Source organism: Dermacentor andersoni, chromosome 5 (assembly GCF_023375885.2).
Source record: "Dermacentor andersoni chromosome 5, qqDerAnde1_hic_scaffold, whole genome shotgun sequence".
Classification (NCBI taxonomy): Eukaryota; Metazoa; Arthropoda; class Arachnida; order Ixodida; family Ixodidae; genus Dermacentor; species Dermacentor andersoni.
In genome coordinates this window covers 171,631,820-171,657,388 of record NC_092818.1, presented here as the reverse complement: position 1 = coordinate 171,657,388, position 25,569 = coordinate 171,631,820, and the positions used below count along the sequence as shown (strand labels likewise).

Here is a 25,569-nt window from a genome sequence, read left to right as displayed (position 1 = left end):
AGAGCAAGCATAGACGTAAAGACGTTGGCATGTCTAACAATGACAAATTTTGCTCAGGTTACTTGTGCAACCACCATCATCAGCGAAATTCAGTTCATTGCAGAACAAAAGCCTCTCCCCGATGTCTCCAGCTTCCCCACAAGCCCTGTTCAAGCTCACCCTGCACCTGCAAATATTCGTCATTGTACCAACTTCATGCAGTGTAGCAAAGGCTTGTCACCGCCAATCATGAGATCAAGCTGCCTGTTTCAGATAAGACAAAAGGGCTTGCTTATAGTGTGCTGCTAATCCTTTGGCGAAGTTTCCATTTAACTATAGTTAAGCTGAAGCATACAATGGAGAACCCACTTGCGGTTCTCTTTCTTGGTTGGCTATGACGCAACCAACAGCCTCCGGTGCATTGTACACGGTGAAACGGAGTACGATTCTCTGCTGTTCTCAAGTGTGGTTTTTCAAGAACGCTGGTTATCTGTTGCAAGTGTCGCACAACAAGCCCAGCTCTATTTCTTGCTCTTGCAGTGGGGTCGTCAAGATTCGAAATGCCACTGCAATGATTGCAAAAGTCTGCAGAATCTACCGCAGCACCATGCATAAAAACTAGCTTACCCTGGGGCTAGTCTGCTCGACAGTGCAGGCCAGAAAGGCAAGCCTGTAGGACATCTCACGCACGCCAAGGTTCTTCAGGCCCCGCACACCTTCAGTCTCAAAGCCTTCCATGCCCTTGTGGTGGGCTGAACTCTCAGTGCGCAGACCTGGAGCACAAAATGAAAAGACGAGTCAGGGACAGAAAGAGAGAGAGTGGCAGACAAAAGGAAAGCTTGTTGACCGCGCCATAACTGTTTAGCATGTGACTGACACTTGAATATTGGTCAGCAGTGTGAGGAAGGAGGGGAATGGGCAGAAAGTTGACAGATAAGAAAGAAGAGAGCACACGGTAACGTGATCAAGTGGTACCAAGGTTGGTCTGGTGGCTCTCCCGCATGTCTTTCCTCGTCATATTGCTACGGCACAATATGCGCGATCACGAAAGGCCAGCAGTGTGAAGACGACGACGACGATTAGAAGCTAGCGCGGGCTGTTGCCTCTTGGCCAAGCGCAGCGTATTTTCCTTGTAAATATATTTGTACATAGCTTTTCGTCTGCGTCTTCCTACGTAACATATCTGGTGGAGGTGGACGTTCCCTGTACCTCGTCACGGAGCTTCGCAGTGGACGGTACGTCGAGCCTTCCTTCATGGCTCCCGGCGACGACAACCCGACTCCGCCGGCTCCGACACCTGCTGCCACTTCGACGACCTACATCACTCTCCCCGCTCCCCGTGATCCTGGCGTATTCTCGGGCCAAGATGGGGAAGACGTCGATGACTGGATCAGCCTGTATGAACATGTCAGCCGCAATAACCGGTGGGACCCTACTATTATGCTCGCCAACGTAGTCTTTTACCTCGGTGGCACACCTCGAGTTTGGTATCGCACGCACGAAGATGAGCTCACCAGTTGGGATTCACTTAAGACACAGCTTCGAGACTTGTTCGGCAACCCCTACGGTCAACAACTTGCCGCGCAGAAGGCGCTTTCCGGCCGTGTGCAGACGTCAACAGAGCCCTATGTCACGTACATTCAGGACGTCTTGGCTCTGTGCCGCAAAGTTGACACCCACATGACTGAGTCAGACAAGGTTTCCCACATCCTCAAAGGCATTGCCGATGACGCCTTCAACTTGCTCGTTTGCAACAACGTAGCGACGGTGGATGCTGTTATAAGAGAGTGCCGCCGCCTGGAACTCGCCAAAAGCCGACGTATTGACCAGCAGTTTGCCCGTCTGCCCAACACCCCAGCGACATCTTCCTGTGCCGACGCTCCTCGTCCCAACAACACTGCCGATGTTACCAGGATCGTCCGGCATAAGACATCATCTATGCCTTTGGCCCAAGTTTGTCCAAAATGAGGTCCATGGGATTGAGAAATTTTGTTCGAAATAACCACTGCACAGTTTTTGGAGTTCGAATTTGGAGTAGTTCTTCTATATTCAAATATATAGTACTTTCTTGCGACCAACAAAGTAGTTCAAATTACCTATCAATTCAAAGGAGGAGATTTCAAATTGTTGGGATTTCATTGTATTCTGTATTTATTTCACATATCCACCTTTTCTTTCACCATCATGTACATGCATATTAATCGAAATACAATTCTAGCTCTAGTCAATGCAGGCAGTTTCAAGCAATGCTATGCAAATAAGACTTCTCAATCTGTGGGCATTCTTTAAGGTCATAAAGCAACTTAAGGCATAAAATCTCAGTTTAAGCGTACAGTAACAAAACAAAGGCCAAGGGTAAAACCTCAAAGACATGATACCACATTATTAATATCAACTTCTGAAAAAATGTGTAAAGCCCAATTCTGCCCACTACACAGAAGCCAGCAACAGTTATTGCTGCTTCCAAGCGAAGCACTGACAAGAATAGAATCAGCTACAGTAGACTTCTGCTAATTCAACTCCGGTTAATTTGATTTTTCAGACAATTCAATCACAACTGAAGGTCCCTGCCGTCACCAATGCATATTTATGGGCCCTAACTTTCGTTATTTTGTTAATTGGCTTACGCCGAATAATTCAAACTTGACCAGTCAGCGTGCATGGGCCTGACCCCTATGGTGACCCCAATCGCAACCTTTTAGCAGCAGCACGTCTCTGAGGAGATTAGGGGACAGTGAATGCATTGAATATGTCATCCCCCGTCAAAACAACTATTTTCGGTCTGTCCTAGAAAGATTTTTCAAGCAAAGATGGTAGCATACGATGTCCCTTACATTATTGGCCCGTTTCTAGTGCACCCCCCCCCCCCCATGAAAATTGGGCCGCAAGTATCCCTCACCGAGCAATCATAAATGAAACCAAAACTGCCTTCACAGTGCTCGTATGCTTTACCGGATATGCCAGCTGCATTGTGGCAAAGCTGACTTCAGAAACTTGGCCGCCACTGTACACATTTTTCTTGCTGAAATTTCGGGTGCACATTATTTTTCCGTTTTGCTTAGGAATTTATTGTTATCTCTGCATCAGTTTTCTACTCTGAACACATAGGAAGCGGGTACGTGTTTCATTAGGGGATAATTCGACCTGCCGGATAATTTGATCAATTTCGCCGGTCCTGTCAGGGTCGAATTAACGGAAGTCAAACCAGACCTTTTAAATCAAGCACTGACACCACAAGAACTATTGTATAAAAGTTACCTTTAATGGCCCAAGAGACATGTTCAGCATAATGTAGCATCATCAGCAATTAGTTAATTGGCATGTCTAACGTTTCATTCCAGCTCATATAATATTCATGTGTATAAGTTAAGTGACTGCAATTTCACCCACCAGGTGTGGTCAGCTGGCTGACATCCGGGACTACAATGAGTGTGCCTGTGAAATCACACCGGTCACCAGCTTGGGCGACTTCAACTGCTTCTGCACGTACAATAACTTCCACACTGCATAACACAAAAAGGAAGTCATGTTAGATGACAGAAAAATAGTACTAACAAGCACTACAGTGGAAGAGGCACAATTTATAGGCGAGATAAAAATAGGCAATAAGACTTTGCTAATTGCTGTTCACATGTACTGTGAAGCAATTCCTAACTGTACAGCTAGTATATGCACTTAGACAGTTAGGTCTCTTTATCACATCAATTTATTTCAAGAGCATTCTAGGGGTACCACGTACGGGGTGGGTCTACAATAATGCGAACAATATAGAAACAGATCTGAAAATACTACAAACATGTTCACACCTGCGTGGGATGTTTCCTCGTGGAAGCTCAGCCTGTGTTTCCTGAATGCGCACCTTCTGAAAATCCACAAATGTTGACTTGTTTGTGTCGAGAATGAAACGTGTCCTGTTTTGGCACACAGGGTTCCTACAGATGGTGGGCTGTAAAGGCAGGATAAAAAAAGAAAATGAACAAGCGAACACCACAACTAATCAGTGCTCATATTCATACTAAACACTTCTCAATTAAGCACACTTTAGGACAGGACAAACTATATTTATTGTTAAAATGGCTTAGCCAATAATACCACGGTTTCTGCCATAATGCGCTTTAATAGAACCATAATAACAGGTTATGAACTACAGTGGCCAAAACATTGAAAAAAAAAAAAAAAAAGAAAGATAGCTGATTCACTAAGGTATGTACAACAAACTTCACTGCACTGATGCTTAAGGTACTGAAGTGTGAGTGACTTAAGAAGTCAGTGATGTACCAGTCCATTTCAGCTCGGTAATATTAGTTTCACCAACTGTTGTAACAGCCAGTTGAATACACGCATTTCTAGCTCCTTGAAGAGGAAACCTCACGTAATTTGTGACTGCTAGTCTGCTATAGTTGTGCACAAACTACAACTAGTTCCATAGTTTCCTAACGAGATTACTTTCAAAGTTGCCACCACAAGTGCAAATTTAATGTCATTTGGCATAATGATGACAGCTGCCTTTGGGAACAACTAATTTCTGAATGCTAAATTAAAATAAGTATGCATTTACAGCTTTACAGTCTTTAAGATATAAATGTAATAATACATGATCTAGTACAGCTAGTGCGGTCAGCCTGGGTTCGTTGTCATTGACAACAAGCCATTACACGTAAAATACAAAGGCGGAATAAAAGATAAAATGGCGCTAGTCATACAGAGGCTGACCAAGCACTAACCTTAGGATGCTCGATCAGTACAGCTGTTGACTACAGCACTTATGTGCCCCTGCATTAAGCATCACGCTTAGACATCGAGCAGCAATAGCACCGGTATGCTGCATCGAATTCTAGAATTGTACGTGCCAAAACCACTACCTGATAATGAATCGCACCGTAGTGGGGTACCCCAGATTAATCTTGACCGCCAGGGCATCTCTAACGTGCCCTCAAAGCATGGGACATGGGTGCTTTTGCATTTTGCCCCCATCGAAATGTGGCCACTGCAGCCGGGATTTGATCCCGCGATTTCGTGCTTAGCAGTGCAACACCATAGCCACTAAGCCACCGCAATAGGTAGCACTAGTATTCGAGTGCACTATACTAAGGAAGCTACGGCATCAACAGCCTGCATTTCTAATCTGAATGAGCCATGACGAACGCATTAAAATGATGAATTACAACAAGGCAAATGAAGGTAAGTTTGCTCATGTGGGACCAAACAAACTGCATTAGGATTTACGACATTAAACGGGCACTAAAGAGAAACAATAAATCAGTTTAGACTGATAAAATATTCTTTCTATACTCCACTGGTATTTATTAGCCCCTTACTTAGAGGGGGATATGTTGATTATTACTAGAGAAAATGAAAGTAAAGACTTTTTAAAATTTTGAAGCCAGGATAGCAGCACCGGTGCATTAGTGTGATGTTAAAGTATTTTCACTTATTTGAGCCATTATGATGCAGTAAAAGCTCATGAAGCTTCCAAAGCTCAGTCTTCGTCTCTGAGAACACAGTGTAGTCCATCTTTGTAGCCAAAGGGGTTAACTAGTTCTGGGCAGATGCTGTAAAACCCATGATGTCACAATGACCCAGTGCAGAAATTTCAGAATGATGTCGCCAACCTATATTTCGTTTTTGCATCTTTCCTGGCTTACAAAAGCTCTTTTCACAATATTAGTGGCCTTTTTCTTTCTTTATAGTAGAAGGGTAATTGACTAAAACAGCTCTACTTTAGTCCCTTTACTCTTTAGAAATAGAAAAATGGGAACCGAGGGGCCCGATTTTTGTTAGTCACAACATATGAAGCCAATAGATGATGAAGCCAAGAAAGCACAGGGGAAGTTATTTGTAGATTTAATTGAAGTTTAGAAATGAGGCCTTTAACAACAGTGCAGTACATGATTCCATGGCATCAGGATAAAAGTCGCCAGTAACAGTGACTTGACTAATCCTAATGGCCAATACAAATCAATATGGCAGCATGCAAAATATATAATAAAATAACAGACACTGAGACATCTGCAGCAACTACAAGAAAAGAAAAAAGTATGAGCCAGTTATCTTAAAAAGCAAATACAAAAGAATTCAATATTGTCATAAAGAAAAGCTAGTGAACAAAATCAATGCATGCCAGGGTTTACCTGTGTGTACTTGAACTGCTGTTCCACGCCACCGACAACAGTCTGGCAGTCAACACAGACAAAAGTGCCACTGACAAGCTCAGGGTGCACAGGATGGGTACGCACAACTTGGCCACTGATCTTCAGCAGGCTGCCTACCTTAGTCGTCGTTAACTCGCGCACCCTGCAACACGCAAGTGTTGTACAATGCGAATGAGCAGCTGAGGTAGAAAAGGCTGGGATTTCTTCATCATGCAAGCTAAACAGTATTTAAGTGCTGCAGTTATTATATTGCAGTTGGCATCAATCGAAGGAATATCCTATGCAATTCTTTAGAACCAAATCACAACATAGTGTATGCCATAAATATTTGTTGTCCAGTTGAACTCAGATATATCAAACTCGAAGGGCATCGCATGATAGTTCGATATATCAATAATTCCAACTATAAAAAATCCCCCCCCCCCCATCTGAAGCTTATCTGAAAACTTCGCATGTCTCGGACAGTTTACTGAGATCATGAAAAGCGGTCATTTACCGATTTGTTTCTGCAAGGCTACAAAAGTACTTCTTTTTCTTCTTTTATTTTTTATTTTGCAGACGAATGTCGCAAGTCACTCGTGCTGTGGAATGTTCTCTGACAAACTGATTGCAACACTACCTCTGAATGCTCGCGCCACTTAGCTGAGAGACCACGGTGCACCTCACACGCTTTGAAGTGCTTCTTGTGTGTTGTTATTCAGGATAAGGAAGAAACAGATGCAGCAGCGAGAGAACCAGCTGTGCTGTCATCAGCACACCTGTACTTCGAATTGCGTGTGAACATGCCCAGCTGCGTCTGTTACAATACGCCGATGGCCGGTCATCATCCGTCAGCAACAAGTCAACCAAGCAAATGCTGTTAGATTTGAAAGTGGCTTTCAGCCAGCACAACTGACATGCCTATGCGAGTACAAATAAAACATGTACAGCACGGGCTGTGGGCCTGTGAATCACACAGTCTTGAACGCCGCCCTGCAATAGACTTTTCGTGAAGGGCGAACGTGGTGGTTTTGATAATTGCAAGCTGTAAAGTAAAAATCTGTCCAAGAGGAGGTTGGGATCAGATCTGTTTTGCTCGCTCAAAGAACCAGTAAATACCATTCGTGGAAACTCTACAAGCGAACCCGGCAACACTGACACATCCAGTTTGGCATCCCATGCCTGGGGCCATTCAGTAAAAAGTGAAATCCATATATTCTTGTGGAATGCACATGTCGAACCAGGAGGCCTTTTGATTTGTTGAAGATGCGTGGTGATCCCCACCCCAATAACGAACGGCCACAGGTAGCTTAAGCTTCAGTGTACACTGGTCATTCAGCTATTAGTGTGCTTCACCGCATCACACGACTGTGTTGTGGTGAAGCTTACTAAAACTCTGCCATACTGAAGTGCAAACCCTTGCTGCACGAGCTGTTCATACTTCTAGCGATGCACCTTGCTCATTTTTTGCTGCTGCTCTTCAGATTCAATGTCTTGTTTGACAGCACCTACCAAACAGTGCCATTTCGTCAGCATGAATATTTCTGATGAGGCAAGAAGTTATCACATTACCTTTAGGAAAAGTGGACTTGCGGGGGCTCACTGTGGCACAGTGTTTGTTATATGCACAGTACAGTGCTATACTTCTACATGGGATTTCCATGGGAATGTTACAATGGCTCGATATAGACAATAGTTCAATATAGCCAAGTTTGATGCAGGTTAATTTGGGCCGCCTGGGCTTATTTAATACGCACCTAATCTGCGTGCATGAGTATCTCAGTGGTGATCCAGCCAATTTAGGATTTCGAGCAATTTTTGGAGCATGAAAAATGTTTTTCTGGAACAGTTTAGAAGCAGCCATACCAGCATTTTGGAGTAGTTACGGAGCAGAAAAATTGGAACATTTTGGAACGCTTGCAGTAGTACAGCAGTAATCTGTAGCCATTTGGTGAAGCTTCCCAGTACTGTGCAACCAGTAAATGCTGCTCAAGAGTGAAGCAAGGCACAAAGCCAACAGCGACCAATTAAACTTGCCTTCCTACGGACGGCATAGTATGCACGGTATGTTGCAAACATTTTATTTGGGTAGGCAAGGAATTCAATTTTGTAAAAAACTTAAATTAAATTTTGTGGCCTAATGAGACCAAGGACACGTGCTTGGACACAAGACAGACATAAAATTGCAATGAGTTGCACTGTCAGGCACAAGAGAAAAAGTGATTGCAAATGTCTTATGTGCATTCTAAATGACAGATGTGCTTTAATATGCTTACCGCACAAGACAAGATGTGTATTTCACCCAATAACAATGCTAGAAGCTCGACAAGAGACTATGCATCTATAAACGGCACCAAGATGAGATGACTCTATACGGTGCGTTGCAAATATGGTGATAACAGTCGACAACAATGCTTGTACCATCCCGTACATGCTTTCATTGTGAGGTGGTCTGTAGGCTTCCTGTGTGTCGTGTAGCCTCTATGAATAGATACCAGTCGATCCGGTGTAAAATTGTCACTTTTGTCGCTGATACTCGACCTACTTTCGAAACACTACCTTTTACTGCCCCGAAGGGCTCAAATTGCCACAGGCATATCCGAAATAGCTCTGAAGACCTACCAGTACAATTATTAGGCATATCAGTGCTCATACTGTGACAGGAGCTGGCGGGTGCTCCATATATAATTAAGAAATACATACTGTGTCCCATGACAATTGCCTCTTCCTACTTTTAATATGCTTCACCACAATACTTTGCGTATGCTTCACCGTGTAACACTGCTATATTGAGGCGAAGCTGACTTTTGGGAACTGGCACTAGGCAATGCGTCATGCTTTCCAAGCTTCGAAGCTATTGGCATAGATTACACAGGCGCAGTCAGCGCCATTGCTAACAGCAACGAATTGTTTTAATGAAAAACACGGCACCGAACAGCAACAAGCTTGGCAGCGAACATTGAAATAGCTAGGCCTAGCGTTGCCGTGGTGGTGGCTATGACTGCCAGAAGATATGCATGCGAGAGCGCCTGTTTGAGGTGGCAAGATAATCAAAATGGCAGCAGTGGAAGCTCCGATCAATGCCGTTTTTGACCTGCGGTCATGGCAAAAAGTCAGAAAAATCGGACAGCAAAGGGTTTTTGCTTCCAAAATTTCAGACATTCTTATACATTGACTCTTCAGGTACGTGGTGATGCCACGAAGGTGTCCGAATTATTGGGCATGTCCAAAAAATCAAGCGTCTGGAAAATTGGTCGTTGACTGCAGTTCCATAACCCTACTGGAAACATTTCATTGCCGTGAAAGAGCGAAAATACCGCATTTTTGCTCAGTTGGCGCAAATGGCACTTGAGTGGGCGTAGCCAGGAGCAGGCAAGTCGAACTGTAGTAAAATGGCACAAATGGTGCAGTTGGACTACCACTGGTATCTTTACATCCCAGCAGCCGCGAGTCAAACCCATGACCTCATGCTTAGCAGCAAAATACCATAACCACTGAGCCACCATAGCAGGCAATACCAATCAGGCGTTGCCCCCAAGAGTGGATGACTGTGTGTATTAACATACTTAAATAAGCCCTTTGGTTCTTCAAAAAACCAAAATTTAAAACCTTTTCCGATTTGGAAGCAATGCACTTACTTGTGCCTCGTGGCCACATCCACAAAGCTGACATAGTATTCCTTCTCTACATTCACTTCGGCATGGTCTCTGACAAAGTTGCGCAGAGCACGGCACAGGTAGGGGTATACACTGCAAAACAAGAAAGTGCAAGGCAAGTTTCCTAAATGTGGAGTACCAGAGTAGCTGGTGTTTTGATATTATACGACTAGCACAATGAAACAAGGATGAAAGTAAACGTGAACTGGCACTGCTATGTTTGTGCCATTCTTCCATTCATTCGCATTCAGCTGCACTACTCATACTATGCTGTTCAATCTGGTCAGTCAAGTTTGTTTTGCACCAGCTTCAGCATAAAACTTTCTGAGCTCTTAAGGATTAAGTGTGTAATAAGTAAGTTGTACGAGCTTGGAAAGCAAGCCCTCAACAATGCTATTTGAGATGACAGTTAATCGCATGTGCATTTGTATTACAAACCAAGAACAAAACAAAAGGGCTCTTCCTCGCCCCTTTAAGTGGCTAGTATAGCACCAATATCACAAAGCATTTTACGATGAAATTCCCAATTTCTTTGGATTAGGTTCTGAACTTTCTTAAGAGTGCAAGCTGAGCTCTCTACTTCAGGGCCATGATAGTTTCCTCGACACATGCCAAGCTGCTCATACAGTTTACAATGAACAGTCAAATTTAGATGGCGTTTTGCATGCACAAATTTGAACCCAAAAAGATAGTAGGCAGAAAAACATTATGTTTAATACAAGCACCATAAAGTAAAATGAGCACGCCTGCCAGAATGCGTTTGTAAAATGTGCTGCTCTGTGCACTTCTGCAACTCACCCAAAATAAACACAACCACAACAATTAAGCTAAAGCTATCACCCTTTTGGGTGGCACTAACAGCGGTTCTGTAGCGGCACTCAAGAATGTATTTGAAGCTAATAGCTTTCCTTGACTATTCCGCCTGTTTTTGTCAATCACCACAGACAATCACCACTGACACAAAGGTGATGATGGTGCCCTCGCAACCAAATTGTGGGGCACATTTGGTGTCGAGTGCCAACTAATATAGCACTTTGATAGCAACAAATATAACTTTTTGAGGCGCATGTGCTGCCATGAGAGAGCTTTGGGAAGGACAGCTCTCCTCTTCTCTCACAGCCCCCTCCCACTGTGGAGGCTATGGGAAAGAAAGATGGCAATTGTCTTTCACACTGGCGCTCGTGTCGCTAGACAAAACACAAAACAAATTGGCTTGTATGTATCGTCACCTATACTGCTACAGAATGCTTTGCGGCTGTTTGCTATGTAATTACGCAATAAAACAACAAATGCTGCCTAAATATTCTCACTGCAACAAATATGTTTTTTTCTTATCATTCCTTCAAAAAATAAAGTCTATAGCTTTTCAGCAGTGTTTGGTTATTCATCTACATTGATAATTATTACCGATGGTTTCCGCACAAGTTTTTTTACAAAGCTAGACAGTAAACTGTCTCCCCATCAATAAACAAGGTAAAACAAACTAGTCTTCAAGGCAACTCACCGATAGTACTCCTCCTGAATGACAGTAGCAAGGTTTTGGTTGAAGCGCTCAATGTCAGCAAAGCTGACCTCGAGCGTGTTTCGTTCTGGCTTCACCAGATTCGTTGCTTCCTCAACATACTTGGGCTCATTCCGCTCGTTCTTGCACCTACATACCACAAATTTGCATATGCAGTTGCAGCATGCAACCCTGGTTTCACAAGTACAGTTATGCTAAGACTGAAAGACAACATGGCCCAAACAGTATCAAGCACCTCAGTAAGCAGTCCAATCAGTAAGAGTATGATGACAAAATAAGTGGCACGAACCAAAAGACTAACTAATTATTATACCATTTTCTCGTTTTGCATGCCATATCATGAATAATGTCCATGATTTATTGTGTGGTTTGTTTGCTAACAGAAATACACGATCTTCCCCAAGGTGTCCTAGAGAATAATATTCATTTTTATGTACAAAGAATGTTGCATTCGTGCTCATATTCTATTCAAGAAATCTAATATAACCGTTCCCTCACCTACAATTGTATGCAATTATATGCATCGTTGAATTTCTGATTGATTTAATTTACCCAGAACAGTATTTCTGTGGAACCAGCATGAGTGCATTTAACCACATTTTAGTTATTTGCCGATTTTGTGTTCTTGTTTACCAGTTCCCCTTTGCCGATTCATTAAGACCTCCTATGCACTTCCATGTTGTTGTTTTTTTTAGCATCACTAGTATTACAAGAACATTAACTCAACAGCTGTGCCCTATGAATGCATACAAAAACTAACGTGATGCACAAAGTCTATTCCCTACGAGACGAATGTGAAGGGGTCTTGAAATTATATGTCTTACTGAAAGCTAAATACATCGGAAATAAACCATGTAGGAATACGTAGGAAACTAAATAAGGGTCCCAGAGCTGCTCAGCTTATCAGGACATTATCTTAACAGAGCTGGTCTTAAAGGACTCCACGAAACTCAATGCAAAGAAGCACGCGCGCGTGGCATGCGCCAATAACGGTTTCTTCAAAAGTTCACTTTCGATCTTGCAGCGCGAGAGGTAAACACGATAACAATCCCAAGCAAGGTCACCGCGTGTAACTACTGCGCGGATTATCTTTCGAAGATTTAAACATATTAATGCGCACGCATATAATGTCTGCTGGGAGCAATATGTTTACACAATTTCACAAATAAAACAAAATGCTCGAAAAGTAAAAAAAAAAATTACGCTAGAAGAACAATCTAGTTACTAACAACCGCAATCCGAAACACTTGTTTAAAGAAGAAGAAAAACAATCACGATCACGCACGGAGACGGGGAGTACCGATGGCGAGCACGCCTTTGTCCACATTTAAAGGGCCATCATTTCAGTCGCAGCAACTTACTCTTCGAGAAAATCTTGAAATAACTTCTGGCAGCGGTCACCAATGTCATCTTTTACTTGTACAGGCCCCGTCCGAAGGTCAGCGACATCCATGGTGCAGTATTAAATCTCGCAGAAACTTTTTCTAAAGGAGATTAAACTTTTATCGTAGAGTAGCAGGTGGTCGGCCGTCGACCGTAAATGCTAGTTTCCCGCAACAATGCGGCGTTTGCGCGCGCTTTTCTACCCAGCGTTGACGACTAAAACCCAAACCGCGCTATGGTTTGCTGTTTCAGTCCAATGTTTCCTTTGTTCAGTCTTAGTTCTCTAGCATTGCAGTAAAATAATAACTTTACAACTTCTGCTTTATAACGTTCTTTAAACTATTAACTGTTTGAGTTGCTATTTGAATTGTATTAAATTATCTTTTATTACTGGTAGCGTTGGCGAACGTTGGTCACCTTGAGAAGCACGTGATCGCACCAACCGCATTTGTTTACATTAGAGATGTTGCCTTGCAATGCGTGATGAGAGTGGTAGTTTGTGATATTTTGTGTGGTGTCGGTTTCGCTAGCTATGTTCTGCTCTACGTGAAGTAAATCTTAGCACCCAACCCACCTCTCATGGTCTGTAATTGCCGTGTGCTATCATTCTATGGTGCTATGGCGGCGATAGAATCCTTCATGCAGTATACGCTGTGCGAGCTGTGTAGGCTGAGCCATAACGTTGGGAAAAAGCACGTGTATTCGAGGAAACACCAAGAAATCGTCAAAAATGTGTTGGCAAAGTACCTTAAGAAAGTAAGTGGCCAAAGTTTAAGGTAGTCTTAATATGCGATTTTTGTTTTCTACTCTAAAAAATCATTGTCCTAGGTGAACGAAGCGAAGCAATTCTTGAAGAAACCTGAAGTGCACGATTTGCTTTGGGAAGATGGGGCTAAAGTTTGGTGCTACTTTTGCACCATGGAGATCGAAAAACACGGGCGAAAAGTTGACGATGCTTTGAGCGTTCGCTGCTACAACTTTCTCTTGCACCTTGCAACGTAAGTACGTCTATCATGCTAATACGCTTTGTGTTTCTTGGATATTTCGCGTCATCAGTGTTTTTGCACTTGAGTGCTTTTATTTGCGCGCTTAGTCGTGCGAAAATTAAGCATTGCTCACTATGACCCAACCCGCCGTGGTGACGTAGTGGCATTGTCGTTGCGCTGCTAAGCCATCGACTTGTGGTCAAATCCCGGCCGCGGCGGCCGCATTTCGATGAGGGAGAAACGCAAGAACGCCCATGTACTGTGCGATGGGTGCACGTTAAAGAACCCCAGGTGGTCAAAATTATTCCGGAGCCGGCCTCATACGGCGGGCCTCATAAATCATATCGGGGTTGTGGCATGTAACACCCCAGAATTTAATGTCGATGCCTTGTGCCCGTGACCTATGTGCTTCAGAAGTCCGGCGCTTCTTGTTTTAGTTGACGAGTTGAGAGCGAGTACGTTCCTCTAGAAAGTTCACTGTCATAACTTCACCAAAAGTATTGGAAGAAATTCTTCACCATGAAACCAGTATTTCGCGTTTTAAATTTTGTCACAAAACGCCACCTCCTGTATTCTCCCGTCACAAAAGGCAGGCGCGTCAACGCATCGTTTGTGACAGCTTAGTGTTTGCTAACGAGCGTTAGCACAGGACAGTGTACAATTTTGTATTTTGTTGTAGGTATTCCAACTGTGGCATGTGAAGCACAAAATAGTCCAGAGGAGAACTGTGTGGTTCAATCACTCTGTCTTGCTGCATTCTTAAAAGATTTATCATTCTTACCTGACTTCTTTGGCGCTTGCTTCTTAATTTTCTTTGATTAAATTTTTGCAGCATACTTGTCATCCAATATGCATAAAATACCTTGTCAAAGTTTATGTTGCAATAGCCAGTGTCAAGTTAACCAAAATTTCTCTTTCTAGGCCAGCCCACGAAGCTGCCTGCAAGTCTTTCTTCTGGAAGAATAAAATCAGCAAGACATCCATTAAGCTGTACATCATCCAGAGTGCCACAGTTTCGAAGTATGTTCTTCTTTGGCTCACATAGAGAAATTACTTTCTTTTATTGTGTACATATGCACAGCGCATTACACAAAAAGCCATGCACTTTTACAGAGCCGAGCCACTTATTAATGCTGCAGAAAAGGCCTACCTTGAGAAAATGGAAAGGCTGGATCAAAAGGTAGGAGCAGTGTTTCACTTGGCATGCCCCTCATTCTAGATTATGCAGCCTGATTATTTAGGTGCACTTGCTAGCTTGACACCTGTTTCATATATAGTGATCTCGCTTGTGATTTTGCACTTGCAAATTTGCAGGTGTGGCGAATGTCGTCAGCCCCTTTGTATGTGAAACTTTTTTGTGTTTGGGGTGCTGAACTGCGCTGCGAAATCGTACATGCAGTGTGGATGAGGAACCAGTAACAGTGCAGATCACCAGGCATGTTGCTGTGGCCTGCCTGCCCAATTTTTATTTTTTTTGTTTAATAGTGTAACGAGTTCAAGTATGAAAACAGTTTCTAATTTGTTTTACTTTGTTTTCACTAAAGCGGGTCAGCATTGAGAACAATTAAGTCTTCCACTGGGTGCTCGCAAATGCTGAAATCACAGCTGCCGCCATCAGTGCATGTGAAGCGACAGTTCGAAGTTTCCTTTACGGAAATCACAGTGTTATATTATCTCAACATGTGGAACAGGCGTAAAAAGTGTTCTTGGAGCAACAGCTCACTCAGATTTGGCACACTGTGTGTGTCACCAAGTAACTGCGCAGGGGAAGCAGAGGCATGGAGTGTGACCATTTAGATTTGTTTAAGGGCACTCAGCTAGTAGATGACACAGTTAGTAAGAGGCAAATATTCTATATTAACATATACGTGATAGTAGGGCCTTCATGTTGGAATCTGTGATTTACAAAACTTACATGGTAGGCCTTCTGGCATAGCACGAAACTTGGTTTGTCACCTCTGGCATGCAGCTGTGTTTCTGGAATGGCCTGGCTCCCAGCTGATGTTGAAAATTATCTACCTTTTTCTTCTTTAATTCTAAAGCCTCTTAATATTATTGGGAGCAAAACTGATTGGCAAAGACTCAGTAAGCTATATGCTTCAATCATCCCATGTTTACAGTCCCATATACCAATTTAATGCTTATGTAATGAAGAGAAAATATGAGATCGTGTGACTACTCCTTTGCAGTTGACTTTAAGTATATCTTGCTTTTTTTATTTATCTACACTTTTGCTATGTACGTTGCAGAAATAAAATGAAACCTGACTGGGAAAACTTGAGCGATGGCACCAAATTGGAAAATTTTCACTTGATCTAGTTAATTAATCAGTAAGCTTGATATGTTAAAGATCCTATACACCATTCTTTGTAGAGTAATATGAACTTTGCCCATATCTGAGATTGTTCAACAAAACTGCTGCATCTGTCCATCTTGGAATTGTCCTCTTGGCATTTAGTTTGTCCATGATAGTACATTATCATGAAAATGCTGGTAGTAAAAGAAAGTTCCCTGATATTAATAGGTGAACAGATTTCTCATGTCCTACAAGCACTCTTTGCGAAATGGGGTAATATGAGCAGTAACTTCATCATATCTCTTTCTTTTTCTCCCTTTAGAATGTTTCTGCCATCCTTAAAGCCAACAAGCAGAGAGAGGACATTGTGAAGAAAGCACGCCTCGAGGTTCGTTCTGGATGAAATGTATCCACATTGTGTAGCGTTTCTGTATGCGTGTTCTTTAAATTGTCTTTATTGATATGCTCCGAGCTTGGTTTAATAAGCAGAATGAAAGGATGGGAAGAAATAACTATGGTACCTTGTGTACCTGTTATCAGGATTCTTTTCTCACACATCTATTGCGACTCAAAAATTGTAAACCTTGAAGCAAAATTAGCAATATTTGCATCTGTATTCTCTTGTGCACTTTGAAAAGTAATAAATTATTGTTGTGTTGCTAAATACTAACTTAAAGAAACCATATTAGTAAGCCAAGGTAGCTGACAATAGCAGCTGAACACGAGGTTCTCTCTATGGTAATATTGGCCGACAAAGTACAGTCAAGCTGGGTTAGTTTAAAATCCTAGTGAGCATAAGTTTTTGTTTGAATTATAAGAAGTTTGAATGATCCTGAGGCAACATGCAAACAGAAGCCTGAATTAATATCTGTGCAAGACACCTTAAAGGGTTCTTGTAAGGAGATATATATCCATATAACTTTTTACATTCCACCACTTCCCTGCACGTCCTGAAAACATGTATGAACATTATACTTTACAAAATAGGAGGTAAGAAAAGAATTCCTTCACATGCACTCGTGAAATATGCCCATCAACATCAATATAGGTATGTTATGAACATTCATGCTTTATGGTTGTCCCTTTGTTACCTGCTCTTTGGCCACCACATTGCTGGGCCCCTAGAAGATGAATTTGAGTCAAATAAAAGCACAGTTTGAATTAAGTGGCTTCAAAATCCATTAAACATATTGTTACCTAACAGGCCAACCAGAAATGTTAACTTAAAAAAATATTACTGGCACTTGAATTATTTTGAGTCAACTGGAAAAAATGGAAAAATCATTGCACCTAAGACAAACATTATATTGAATGCCACATTTATCACCTTTGGCGATAGAAATTTAGCTGATGGTGCCTGCTGTTTGTGATTATTCCTGTATGTTCCGCCCTTAGCACTGTTCTTATCCTGATCATTGATCAACTGACTAAAATTTATGCTCATGTTCAGCAGGTGTGTGTGAATCGTAATTTTCAAAAACAACTTTCAAATAGTGCTAGAGGTGAATATGAATCGAATGTTGAATACCTTTAAAACAATAAACAGCCATTTTCACCACTAATATATGTTAAATGATCCCAGTATATTCATGACATTAGCAAGTTTCTGTCATCACATTGCAGATTATGAAACATTGTTTATTAAAAGCAGAAATGGAACACCAGGACCAAATAAACAGTTTATTCACATACTTGGGAATCATTTGTGAGTGCAGATAACAGCGATTCAGGCAGAAAAGTCTGGCTCGCTCAGAATGCACCGTGCTCCTCTGCGTAACTTCTCCTGTTTTATGCTTAATGTGGCCACCAGGATAAAATTTGTCACACTTTTGCTCCAATTTTATGGCTGTCACGCACAGCTGGCCATTTGAAAGATTTGAAGACTATTTAACAACATTTGTATTTATGATAGTGTCTGTACACTTCAAAGACCGAATCGAATAGGGCAATACAAGAGAGTTTTAGATTAGGGGACGCAAGCGGCTTGCGTAGGCAAGAACTAGGGGCCACGATACTGCGCATGCACAGACACCCCTACGTCTGAATCTGCGCACGCGCAGTACCGTCGCCACTAGTTCTTGCGTACCCAAGCCGATTGCATCCCCTAATCTAAAACTCTCTACAGTCTGACTTCGATATAATGAATCTCAATGTAACAAACTATTTTCATCTCCCGATCTTAGTAGCATTGAAAACCGTGTATTTTCTTTTGCGATTTAACGAAGTAGTTTCGTGACACTGTTTCGATTTAACAAAGTTCTCGGTCAACTCAAGCATGGACTTGGAGCCCGTATAGCTAGATCATCTAGCAAAAACTATAAAAATGTCAGCCGAGGTAAAATTTATTTCATACATCTTTCTGCATGAAAAGATTGAACGGAAAAACCGCTGTCAAAGCGCGCATGCCGGTAGGTAGGTATGACTGTGACTGTGGGTAAGCAGGAAACACCACTGCACCATTTGTTGCATTGGTAAACAACTTGCAGAGGCAGTGGAGCACGCGGCATCCCAATGCGAGGCCTGACAATGCCTTCTGCGCAAGAGGGATGGGGAGGGAGTGAACACATGGTAATGTAATCAAACACATAAGGGGGGGGGGTGCAGGAATGCATGCATTTCCTCTTAGGCGTACACTCTCTCCACAGCAAGTGTAAAAATTGAGTCAAAATGGTTGGTGCCTTCACATGCATTTTGTTCTTCCCACACGTCAAGCGTTGGTGGTCGCATAATCTGAAGTTTCCAAGACACGGTGTAAAGCGCTTGCTCACATTGTGGGTGTGAGTTCGGGGTCATCAAGTGAGATCTGTTAATTTTTGCCGGAGCGCACGTGACACCGATAAAACTATGAACCTTGCCTTATATAGTTGTCTCTTTACTATCGTCATCAGTGCTCTGGCTTTCTGGTAAAACTGTGACTTTTCTTTATTTTTGCCCTGGACGAATACCTGTATAGTTTTAGACTTTTGTTTTTAATTAGCGGGCGCCCACTGCGGTCGCTAAGCGTGGTCAGTCATGGTGTCCACGGCACCATGTGGCACAGCAGACGCAAGTCTCGGATGCCATGAGCGCCGTCGATGCATTGATCCCGGCATGATATGCACAGCATGTGCTGGTGCTCATAACTGCACTATTATGGCCCGACCTTCTTGCAATTTGTTTATAAGCGGTTGCTAACAAGATACTATCCACCAGCAATGCTCTGGAAATTTGTGAAGTTGTTCTTTATGCTGAAATTTTCAAACCTTGAATTAATGGAAACCGCGATTTAACGAAGTTTTTCACTGAAGTACAACTTCATTAAATTGAAGTTCGACTGCATTCGATTCATTATTCAAAAGTTTCAGATACTAGTCTCATCATGCCCCAGTAGATCAGCACACTGAACTTTTTTTTTTAATTAAATGATCTCTTTAAGAATTTATTGAACAGTGTAAAGCTTTGTCTTCAAAATGGTACCAGAGCTGCAACTCCCTCTGAGTTTGATTATCGCCAGAGTGTTCGTATACTTTGTTGAAATGCTTACGCTCTCGATGTGCTGTGAATCCTGAATGTCCAAACAACAGTACTCTTCAGCGATTAGCGAACATGCTGGTCCCCAACCTGGCTGCAGCAGCTGGTCATCCGTAAATGGCAATTCATCATCGAGCGAACAGGTCAGTCTTTTGACATCATTCTTGCTTTGACACCACTGGTGCTAAGGCAGGTGCCATATTATTGATGCATCAGACAAGGCATACAGTAGAGGAAGAAGACAAAGCACAAGAAGACGACAGGCACAGGTGGATGTTCCCGTGTGTGTAGCAGCTGCTTCTTGTGGTTGGTCTTCTTGTGCTGCTGCACATTGTGTCTAGTCCATCGCAGCTATACTACATTCTATACTTAGCGGGCAATGCTGTAGAGGCTAAGCAAATACTGTGGTTATTGAAGTCGCACTCTGTGCATTTCACAGTGCAGTTAATAATTTGCAAACCTTTCTACAGAATAACTATTTCATATGATACAAATACAATTTTTAGGCGTAACATTGTCAAATAACGTATTTGTGCACATTTGTGCTTCCATTATGCAACTGCAACGTTTTGGTCAAGAGCGCTAGTGTTACACTGTGCCTACTGGTCACAGAAGCTCTTCACTCCACTTATTTGGCAATAAATAGCTTCAGACCTGTGGCGTCGTCTATGTAATAAATCTGATATATTTTGTGACATAAATGTACAACACTTAATGTTGCATCGAAAACATCACGCATATGTCTATATCTTTCTTTCATATGTGACAAACAATTTTTTGGTTACAAATGCCAGCAGGGAGAGAAGTCTCAATCTTTCATAGCATTAAGACGGCAAGTTGGGCCAGTTGGTTGGGATTCATAGTAAGGTTTGTTACAGCGCAACAATGTTGCACTGTAACGAACCTTACTATGATTTCATAGCATTGCCTGCTATGTATAAAACAGTATAGCGTGCTAATTTTCTGTCGTTTTTGTGTCCCAAGTGCCGCTCCTGTCTGTGTGGTGTCTTCTTGTGCTACTTTACCTTATGTCTAAGACATAACAGCTAGCCAAAAAATTTTTATTTCTCAGTAAGTCACTTTGAGGGATGCACCTGACCCAACGGCTTTGCAGCTATGACATTCTGCTACTGTGCTCGAGCTTGCCTGTTCAATCGCTGGGTGTAGCAGCCACATTCCAGTTTGGGTAAAAAGCAAATATATTTCAACGCTGTGGCGTAAAGGGCCCCATGTCGCAGTAAAACTGGTGTCTGCAGCGTTGTCCCTTAGAGAAAAATCGTCCCGAACAACACATCCCGAAGCACACAGAGGCCCTCCGCGTGGTGCCATAGGCGTTACTGAACTAACTAAATTTCTCAAAGTAAGATGCGTCAGAAAATTCGTAATGTACGACTTACACACAACCCACAGACATGATAGCGTCAGATTGTAATTTGAATATACGAAAAAACAATTCTTTTACATGGAAACTCAAACACAAATCACTTTTCCAGCTGCCGTTTGAGGTCTGTCTTAGTGGCAGTAGACTAGGTATGGATACTAGGAAGGCCTAGGTATGGGCTGTTGTCTTTAACTTAATGAAGTGTGTTAGAAACATGTACTAATGCGTACATGAGTAGTTATGAATATCCTAATTATGAATGAGGTAACTATGCGAAATTGATGGCAGATTGGGCCCGATAATGCTATGTGCCCGCTTTTCAAGGTGATGATGCTTAAGTGACCTCCAAGTTTTTTTTACCCATGTAACCTCATCTTGCATAAACGATCACAATTAAACCCTAGCTTATGCAAATAATTGCGAGCAGATCCTTGCCATAGTGACCTGGTACAATTTCCTGCACAGAGGAAAGCCCGAGAAACAATTATTCTCTCTCTTTTTGGATACTGTATTTCCTCAATGTGCACTGCGTTCCTTGCAAACAGCATTTCCAAAAAAAATGTTCATGTATTTATTTCAGTATGTGCTTGTGATCTCATCACTATATGCACATTATTTTTCTTACACTTAGTAATGCAAAACCTGTTAATAATGAAGTGGCAGGTCGTTATGTATGATTATATGTCGCATTACTATATCATCATATCCTGTTCTGCAAAAGTGCATCTATTGAACATTCTTGCTTTTCCTCTACTTTTAAAGCGACCCCTACCACAGGTTACGAAAGGAAACATCCACACTGGAGCAAAGCCTCCCTGGCTGTACGAAGACAGTGAGGAGGAAGCTGAAGAGGAGGCAACCATGGCCAAGCATCCGTGCATTGGAGAGCTTTCCAAGGCACCCATTGGACCCACAATGGAGGACTTCCAGAGACATTGTATGGAGACACTTCATAATATTTTCATGTTGCCCGATGCGATAGCACTGTGGCTATGGCGTAGTGCTGCTGTCCTTGAGGTAGCGAGTTCGAGCCCGGCTGTGGTGGCCACATTCCAATAGGGGCAGAATGCAAAAACGCCTGTGTACTGAGATTTTAGGTGCATGTTAAAGAACCCTAGGTGGTACAAATTAATCGAGTCCGCCACTACAGCATGTCTCGTAATCAGATCATGGTTTTTGGCACGTAAAACCCAAGTTAATTTTTTAATTTATTTTCGTGCCGTCATGTGTGGTATTTTCATGTGCATAGAAAATAAGTGAAGCAGATGTAAAGTGCATTAAACAGGCTGTGCTGACATTTCATTTGGTCATAGTCACATATCTTGGTGTCAGCCAGTTTGGCTAAGGCACTGGTTCACAACTTGTCTGTTCTTCTCACAGTGGGCTTATGCCCACTACTCAAAACGTTGATGATAACATTTTTGCCAGTTTTTGATATTTCCCAATGCTGGAGAATGCCAAAATGCAGCCAGATTTAAACAGTAGTTCAATAGTATTTTGCAGTGTTGTGTGTCAAACTCCAGGTATATGTTGTTGGTGACATGAGCTAGTTATACAGTGGTTGTGATCGTGAAACAGTGGCAAGATGTTTTTAAAAGTAATATGTGTAGTTGATATTAGGGATGTTTGAGCTACATTTATGTGTTCCCAGCACTCATTGCCATTGGTTGTTGCTTGAAGGCTGTAGTAATCCTAAAGTAATGGTTATAAGTTGGCCAGGATGGAAGCTTGGGTCAGTTGGTTCGACATTGGAAATGGTAAAGCACTGTGAAAGACATGGACGAAGGGAATATGTAAGACTCGTACCGGCACTGACCAACGACTTTGCTTTATTTGCTTGCATGTGCGTGGTACATACGATATTTACTTGTGTAAGGCACACCCTCATGTAAGGCCTGCACCCCCACTTTGGAGCGCAAGAATTTTGAGAAGTTTCACTAAGCATCATGCACATGCTCGTGTGCTGGTTAATTCCTGCAAACCACTACAAAATAACACTACTCCGTGTCTGGAAAATTGGACATCTGCTCTATCAATTTTTTATTGATAAACAAGGATTTCATTGCATTCTAAAGGAACCCCTTGCTAACCCAGTATGGTTCAAGACCTTTTTTAACAAAAATGGTCCAAACATGCAATGATGTCTATGATGTCATACAGTTGAACCTACTTATAGCAGTGTTAAAGTGCCATGAAAATCCCATTGTTATAACCGATAATTGTTATAATCGGGTTGCATGAAAAAAGCAGAGGCATGAAGGTTGGTGTAGCAAAGGAACCCGTGGTCTTTTCCTTCTTTTTCCGAGTTCTTTTTTCTTTCAGAGCACACCCTGCAGCCAGATGTAATTGTTATAACAGATAATGCAGCACGGGAGCATTATTTTAAGCAGCTTATTTTACTGTAGAGCACATACAAAAGTTCACAGTGCATCAGCTGATCATTGTTGTATCCGATATATTGTTAAATCTAGTAATGCTATAAGTGAGTTAATAACAGGTATGAGATATACCACAGTTGCCTGCTACTTCCTCATATCCACAAGTACAGTGTAAGTTTTGTCACATGATTGCAGCATGAAGAGCCCAAACTCATGCATGTGTAACCTATATTGCTTGTAAAGAAAGTAAACAGTCAAATGGAGCGCCATTACCAACTGTATACAATTGAACCTCAATATATCGAACTCGAAGGGGATCACGAAATAGTTTGATATATCAACAATTTGATATATAAAATTAAAATTCAACAAAAATTTTTAAGGGGATTTTACAGCTGCTGGTTATATACAATAATTTGCTATGTCCAGGTTCGTTATATCTGGGTTCGACAGTATCACGCTGTAGTTAAGTTGTACGAACTCGCCCATCACCAGGTTATCCTAGACTTCATTTTTTTTCACATGGCGTGTGAAAAAAATTTGCTGAGCTTGCAGATCTGAAGAGGGCAGCTGTGGCATGTTTGAGGAGAAATGTCTAAAAGAGTTATTATATGTGTGTTTCTTTAGTGTTCGTGGAGAAGCGGAAGAAGCTCAACCCAAACCGTGTTGGGGCAAATTTCGACCACTTTTCGGAGACGTCAGAAGAGTGGCTTCCATCATTTGGACGTGTGTGGAACTTTGGTAGAAGGTGGCAGTCGAGGTAAGCTTCTGATTTTGGCCCTGTTTGTAAGTTGTAGTACCTTAATTAAACTTGAGAACATTAGGTCCAGCATGAAAGTGACCCTTGCTATCAAAATTGTGAGTAAACGTGCAAGATCATTGAATTGGAGGTATGACATGTATCTATTTTACCTGTACTGTCAATACTTGTGACATTGGTTATTCCCCCATCACTTAAACTAAGAAATAGTTTAGAGTTGTCTCTTGGAAGTATGACGTTCCTGAACTTCACGCAATACTGTCTGGCATGGTGCAAAATTTGTATGCTAAATGCTACCTCTAATGTTTCTTCAGGAGTCAGTACCGAAAGGAAGAGAAGATTGCAAGAAAGTGGAAGAAGCCAAAGGAAAGTTAAACTTTGCCTGGAGAAAGACTGAATGGGCACAACTCTGTCACTGCTTTTTGTAAATAATAAATGGTCTATACTTTCTGAAACTTGCAGCAATTTGTTCTTCATTTGCATGGGGTGGGCTGTCACTGGAGGGCCTAACATAAGAGAATACAGTTTAACCTCATAATGAGATCGCATTCAACATGAAAATACCTTTGTTATATTGCAATATTTATTAATGGTGTGCAAATAGTACTTTTCGAGATCGAATTGCATACCAATTGGCTAGTGCCCAGAAGCAAATCCAACTGAATATATCGAATGTTTTTCGAATAGTCTGCAAATAATGTGCAGCTTTCTCTTCATCAATATCAGACAATTTTCACATTCTAGTATTGCAACAATAGAATGATTTTCTGATTCCAGTGTACATTATAAAGCAAATTTTATTAAAAGGAAATACTAGAAACAATCAAGCAGTATGTTTGTACACTTGGTGCTCTTAGTTGCCCTACAGTCGTGCATTATCATGTAAAATTAGAAAGGCAACCTTGTTTGTGTAACTTTCGTGATTGTATCATAAATGCGTGTTTTCTATGGCGGTGGCAGCGAAAAAAAAAGCCCCCTTCAGACAGTTGAAAAAAGTCCAGCTGTCTGAGCAACAAAGCATGCTTTATATTTAGTATGTTATGTCCACTGTGGATAGGATGAAACTTGCCGTATTTTTACTTCAACTTCATGTTTGAAAATGTACAGACCCTTTCATCAGGCGTGGAGAATAGGGCGCGCGGACAGCCTTTCCTCCTCTCTGGCTTGGGCGATCCGGCGCAGCGCTGCTTGAAAGTATTGTAAAGGGGTGTATGTTCACATACTCCCCTTTATTTCTGATTTTGGCACCTTTGACATGACAAATGCATTAGCCCTCAGTGAGTCGCAGTGCACTCATCCAGCGGACTTGCTGCAACACCATGCAGTGGCCACACTACGTTGCGTTGCAGGGCGCAGCTACATACAACTGTAGTGCATATGCACAGTGTTTGTTTTGTGCACGACAGGGCTTGAGTGCGCACTCGCGCTTGTATGCTTCACTATGGCCTTGCTACGTGGTCCGGACCAGCTTTATCCTGCACCAACTTAACTGACGAAGAGTAGCCACATCCGACATGCGCATTTTTAAGCATCATCAATAGCTCAATACGTATTGAAGTCTGCCAAGGTGTCTAGCCATCAGCGGCC

At 42.1% G+C, this 25,569-nt stretch overlaps 2 protein-coding genes across 3 annotated transcripts in view; one reads left to right on the top strand and one right to left on the bottom strand.

Moving 5' to 3' along the window:
• Mcm6 (minichromosome maintenance 6) overlaps nt 1-12,869 on the bottom strand; it is a 39,658-nt gene extending 26,789 nt beyond the window's left edge. Inside the window, exons 1-7 of the mRNA XM_050179226.2 lie at nt 12,650-12,869; nt 11,271-11,417; nt 9,749-9,859; nt 6,111-6,273; nt 3,786-3,925; nt 3,370-3,482; nt 607-752 (exon numbers count right to left, since the gene is read on the bottom strand). Coding sequence (XP_050035183.1) covers nt 607-752; nt 3,370-3,482; nt 3,786-3,925; nt 6,111-6,273; nt 9,749-9,859; nt 11,271-11,417; nt 12,650-12,741 — 912 coding nt within the window. The 5' untranslated portion in view covers nt 12,742-12,869. The remainder of the gene's footprint in view (nt 1-606; nt 753-3,369; nt 3,483-3,785; nt 3,926-6,110; nt 6,274-9,748; nt 9,860-11,270; nt 11,418-12,649) is intronic.
• A 233-nt stretch (nt 12,870-13,102) lies between these two features.
• On the top strand, nt 13,103-24,437 carry LOC126531619 (centrosomal AT-AC splicing factor-like). Of its 2 annotated transcripts, none has more exons than XM_055071305.2 (9): nt 13,103-13,427; nt 13,500-13,669; nt 14,579-14,677; nt 14,771-14,837; nt 16,276-16,341; nt 19,517-19,606; nt 21,622-21,781; nt 23,850-23,982; nt 24,297-24,437. In XM_055071305.2, the coding sequence occupies exons 1-9, from the start codon at nt 13,251-13,253 to the stop codon at nt 24,355-24,357; spliced, it is 1,023 nt and encodes a 340-aa protein (XP_054927280.1). In that variant the 5' UTR covers nt 13,103-13,250; the 3' UTR covers nt 24,358-24,437. The 2 variants fall into 2 exon arrangements, with proteins under 2 accessions (XP_054927280.1, XP_050035187.1); XM_050179230.3 differs by having other exon boundaries at nt 13,104-13,427; nt 21,607-21,781.
• Nucleotides 24,438-25,569: the final 1,132 nt, after the last annotated feature.